Genomic DNA, 5,705 nt, shown 5'->3' on the forward strand with positions numbered 1-5,705 from the left:
ACGCCCCGCCACGCCCCGCCCGAGGTGGCGGAGAAAGTGATCTCTCAGTGCGTTAGTGCGTAGCATGTGAGCATGGCGCCCTACTGGTCCGCCGGCGCCCCAGCTGCAGCTGCAGCGGGCCCTGCGCGCCGCGCCTCCTCCGCGGGCGCCTTGGCCTCGGCCGCCATGCAGGGCGCCGTGGGCCGCAAGGCGAGCAGCGCGGGCGAGGCGTACCACCGCATCATCTCGTCCACGCGCAACCCCCTGTACGGCATGACGGCCGTGGGCCACGTGGGCCTGGCGGACAGCGTGGCGGGCTCGGCCTCGGACGACACGTCGGGCGGCTCGTCGTCGGCCTCGGCCTCGCGGCACTACGTGGACCCCTGGGACCTGGAGAACTTCATGTACCTCAAGCGGCACTGGGCCGCCGAGGACGGCGAGGGCGAGGCCTCGTCCACGCCCGCGCTCGAGTCGGGCGCGCAGTCCGACTTCTACTACGTGGGGCCGTCGAGGCCGGCGGCCCGGTCCTCGCCCGGGCTCGACGTCGACCTGGACGTGGACGCCTACCCGTCCATGTACCGGCCCGACTCGGTGCTGCTGGAGCCGCTGGCGCTCGGCCCCGCCAGCATGAGCGTGCTCAACGCCGTCGAGGAGGAGAGCTTCTTCAACGAGCGCTTCGACCCGTCGCTGCACCAGCGGCAGCACTCGCAGCACTCGCACCGGCACGTGCGCAGGAGCCACTCGGCCGCCGCCACCTACCTGCACGACGCTCTGCCCACCGGCAGGGCCGGCGGCGCCACCCCCGGGGCGCCCAGCGCCTACGCCGGCCGGCGCCGCAGCGTCGCCTGCGCGCCGCGCTACTACAGGACGCCCATCACGGGCGGGGGTGAGTTTCAAGTGCGATCTCTCTCTTCGGGAGGTCCTGGTCGCGCATTTCAAACGACTGCCTGAGGCGTACTCGGTACTTCTTCGAATTGCGTATGGTTTGGACACAGAAATATAAATAATGTCACACAGAAAAATTGACAGTTTTGTATTAACCACCATATGGTTCCAGTGATATGGCCAGGCCATAAAATATGGTTTACATAGTAAACGATCCACAAGTGGTGACAACCGTGTTTTTGGCGGTTTTGGCCGACCTGTGCTATTGTCGCCTCGAACATTTTATGATTGTCCTCTTGGCACGACGGTTTCCAGAGATTTTCGTCAAGTTAAGTCTAGTTTGCCATAAAGATTGCCCACACTCTTTCGATTCTAGTTGGTTCTCATTGAGCTGTAGATTCCGATCCTCCCCCCCCCCTCCCCCTTCCCCTTCGGAAAGAGTGTAGAGCAATCAATGGCGATCAACGCTCACGTATTGACACGGCGCACTCGGCCTCGTCAGACCCGCACGCCGATTATTGGCGACGCGGAGAAAGCTGCGCGCGGACACTCTTTGCAGCGGGAGCGCGGCGGCGGGGTCGCGGAAGTGCAGCGCGGCCGCGCCCCCGCCAGTCACCCTACGCCACTCGAAGACTCGATCAATACCGATGATAAGTCAATGCGATCTGCCCATAACGGGTAGATAATGGTCATAGGCTACAAAATGTATCTCACAAATGAAATATATCGCCCGCGCAAACAGAAAATGTCGTCGACAAATTCAAAATCGGAGACCTAAACGCACTCGGCCTCCTCAGGAGACGCGGTTCAGGGATGCGGCCGCACACCCGTACACCGCGCTTCGGTCGGTTTCCGTCATCATCCCTTATCGGCGCGGTGCTTTCTCTCTCTCTCCCGCTGCAGCCGAAAGGAGCTTAGCTGCTGCAGCTGCTTGCTCTGCGCGCGCACCGAACGGATCGGCTTACATAATGTGGAGCGGGCCAAGAGCGTTGGGTCCGACGTGTTGCGCCTGCCCGCCCCGCCGGGGCCCGGGCCTACCGCGGTGAGCATTTGCATCGTTTGCATCGCGGTCATTAAATCACACACTCCGCTATGCCGTTCCGCAATTTGGCCCTACCTCCTGTACTCCCCCCCCCCTCTCTCTCCCTCTCTCTCTCTCTCTCTCTCTCTCTCTCTCTCTCTCTCTCCCTCTCTTTCCCTCTCTCTCTCTCTCTCTTCCGCTTACTCTCATTTACGATGCGATGTCATCTAGTTAAGTCCTCCGTCCAGTCCGACGAGTGCAGCCCAGGTTTCACTCCCGGCGTGTCCTTCCTTGTCCTTGTTAGTCGTAGTGTTGCTCCACTGGTGCTGCTGCTGCGCTGAGCTGGGAGGAGTGTACACTGTGGTGCAAAAAAAGGAAACGATCAGGTTCATGAAAAGATGCGTACCAAAATTTAGTTGGTTAAGGGGAAAATAATTTATGATTGTGCATTCACTTCATGCAGCTGGGCGCACAGGGTGTGGCAAGGCAAAGCGCGGCGTAGCGTGGCGTAGAGGGGCAGAGCGGGGCGTGGCTGGGAGGGGCAAGACGGGGCGGGGCCGGCGCCCATCGGCGACGATGATTCTCTCTGTCTGAGCCGGAAGTGAAGGTGAAGGTACAGGCGGCGGCGTGAGCGGCCAGCGCCCCTCAGTTCCCCAGGTGTGCCAGGATAAGTGGTCAGTGAGCAGGGCCAGACAGGTGGCAGCCGGCGCCAAAAGCGACACTTCATGGGACGCCGCAGGCAAGACTAGGTCCACGCCACGACAACCTACAGATGCACTTTGCGAATTACCTGAGCTAGGCGCCTGCGAGGTTCAGAGTAGGCTACCCCGCACTGCATGTATGCACTGAAGGCAAGATGTTGCCTACCCTCCAGGCGCCGCCATACGAGCTGGCATATTCTGAACTTGATGATATCATAACACATTTTCTGGATGACGAACTGGATGGGGCCTTTACCGACCGAAACGGTCGAAAAGAATACTTGTCCTCTCTGTAGTTCTCATGTTATAAAGTCGAATAAGAACCAGATAGACTTATATTTGTATTCAAATGTGATGGAAACATTTCATTGTCTGTGGTTGAATACTGTTTTCGAGTTAGCTGAAGAAAATCAAGAAGACTCAAAACGTAATGGAATCAAGAACGCATTTTTTTAGGAGTGTAGTCTATACCTAGGCAAGGCGCCTTGCAACGATGATGTTGCGAGCGCCGATAAAACAAAGCCGCAGCAGCGCAAGTTCCGCACTTCCGAGTCCCTCCCCTCCTCCCGCCGCCGGCGCAACGCGGCGCAAGTGCTTGCCGCCGAGGCGGTTGCCCACATTTACGGCCCCAACCCAACGGCCCGATGGCGGTGGCCGGTTCGGTTCAGGTGGCGCCCAGCCGGGCCGAGCCGGTGACATGGAATGAAAGTGACCGCCCAGCGGACTTTCGTATATATCGGAGCCAGTGCGAGCCCCTCTAGAGGAGGCGGATATTGAGTAAGTGAGAAGGCGGAAAGGCGCGTCGGCGCGCGAGGGGGACTTAAACACCTTAATACCCGCTTCTCACTCGCGAAGGGGAGCAAGGGTGGGGGACGCCCCATAGTGCCGCTGTGGCTGCATATCGCGCAGCCTCCTCGCGGGCGGCACCGCTCTGCGCGGTCGCTGCCCTCCCGCCCCGCCCCGCCTCGCCCCGCCCCGCCCCGCCCGCACCCTCCCGCGCAAAGCAATAAGAAGTGCAGTGCTGCAACACACCAGCGGCGCGGGCGCGGCGAATGGGAAGGCTGGTGCGGAATGGAAAAGCGATGCCGGAGAAAGGGGTGTGTCGCGCCGCGAGTGTCGCTGCCTGCGGACTTACTCTGTTCATATTCCACCGCTGTCATTTCACTCCTTTCCAGTCGTTCGAGCATTCACAACAAAAAATACACAGGTGTACAAAATACATACAATGTGCCATTTGCACATAATTATGCATACAAATTGTAAATACTTATAAGGATGCTGATTCTGATTGTGCAACGCAAAATTTTCACCGTAAACTCGACCGGAAGCTACGGTAAATGTAAGCTTTTGACAGTGCAGTACACCGTGATTTCTGGCAGTTTTCCAGAGTGCGCGGGTAATCCGACACTAGTCCGTGTTACGCGTGTCCCAGCTGGCGCTGCCCTTTCCGGTCCGAGAAGCGCCTGTGCCTGCTTGCTCCCCTATACCTTTCCCTTTCTAGAATTGGATAGGGAGGGGAGGGGCCGCCGCCGTTGTGATCGGGTTGAGTGATGCAGCAGCGGCAAGCTCGAGCAGGCCACCGCGAGCTGCTCGGGTTCTGTAATGTGCGAGTGATGCTTGGAGCGGTGCCCTGCCCTGCCCCGGCCCCCCGCCCGCCCGACCACCCCGCCGAACTAGTGCAGGTTTCTCTCCATAGTCGGGGGGACAAGGCACAGAGCAAGAGTCGGCAGCTGCACCGCTCAGCGCAGCAATGCCGGGCATAATTCATGCGAGAGCTCTTTTTCACTCTCGACTTGTTGCTACAGCTTATGCGCGCATTCATCTGCTACATATACGCTCGTAGGTACAGGGTGTTTTGCCTTTTAATCCATACTAAACTTAGTAAAATTGATCGACGACATTTTTTTGAATTTTAAAAAAACAGTTTTGATTTATTTTAGTGTAGATCACCACACTTCCCCGTCGATAACGTACCCAGTCTAATTTTCCAACTATTTACTTCTGCGGTAGTGATAACGGATCTATGAAAACAGTACACAGCATGGGCCACTTTCACCGCGCACGCACCGCGTGCGTATTAAATATGTGCAAACAACAAGAAAAATGAAAAGAATTTGGATCTATGGCGGCGAGCCCCCAAAGTCATGCTCCCGGATCTGCAGAGAGGTGCTTCCTCTCTGTTCACTTCCGGTCGTCGGCGGGGTAGATGGCCCGCCGTTGTTCTCAGGATGTTGGCTCACGCACGCACTGATTGGGGCGGGAGAAGGGAATCCCAGAGAGGGATGTTAACCGGCCGCTTTGTGCCACAATTACAAGGGAAAAATGTTGAGCAAGCCGCAGCGGGCCGCGGCGCGCTGGCTGTTGCTGCAGTTCGAGCAGGCGCCGCCCCGCGAACCAACGGCCTTCGCGGCCTCGGCATCCGAACGAAACGAAGTTTTCTTCTCAGGAATGAGAAACGGGTCGGGGCGGTGGGGGCGGCGGGCGGAGGCAAACCAGAGCGCCCGCGAGCAGGCAGGTGGTGAAGCAGGACCCGCTCAACTGATCCTCTTGCGTTGTTTATGCATGCAGCGCAATATGCTATGTTCTGTGAGCGATCAAACGTATTAAAAAGGAATCGAGGTAAAAACTTTGTCGGACGTTCTCGATTACAATCACGTTGAGCTGTGGTTACGAATTAAAATATGTTGCTTTATTCATGCAGAACTGGTAAATTTACCCTAACTTCAAACCTCATGAAAGCGGAAGCGATAGTGCTCGTCTCCTCACATTTTTGGGCTTTGTACATACGCCACTGTGTAGACTACGAAAGCATTACTTTTCCAATGGCGTTAGTTTTGCAATTGCCAAGCCATTCTTTCCATTCTACTGCCGAAAATTCTTTGCACTTATTCCATTGTACTGTACAAGGCGTGCGTGTGTTTCGGAGGGAATGGAATGGCTCTGCATCCTTACGAAGCTTTCTTTCAGTCGCATAGTTTTCCAGCATGTTCCTATTGCATGTATTATGCAGGAGCCGGGGACAGACTGCAATACAATATTCCCCAGCTCACCCCTTCGCGGCTCTTTAGAACTTTTGTAAAGGCTCTGACCTTTTTGAATATGGGGTGGTGGAAGTGGTC

General features: G+C 57.0%; 1 protein-coding gene across 1 annotated transcript in view; it reads left to right on the forward strand.

The window, feature by feature from the left end:
• Window positions 1-5,705, forward strand: part of LOC127748858 (uncharacterized) — a 23,074-nt gene continuing 17,369 nt past the window's right edge. The window contains exon 1 of the mRNA XM_052264147.1: window positions 1-865. Coding sequence (XP_052120107.1) covers window positions 73-865 — 793 coding nt within the window. The 5' untranslated portion in view covers window positions 1-72. The remainder of the gene's footprint in view (window positions 866-5,705) is intronic.

The sequence above is a fragment of the Frankliniella occidentalis genome, unplaced genomic scaffold (genome assembly GCF_000697945.3).
Source record: "Frankliniella occidentalis isolate FOCC.00 unplaced genomic scaffold, Focc_3.1 Scaffold16, whole genome shotgun sequence".
Classification (NCBI taxonomy): Eukaryota; Metazoa; Arthropoda; class Insecta; order Thysanoptera; family Thripidae; genus Frankliniella; species Frankliniella occidentalis.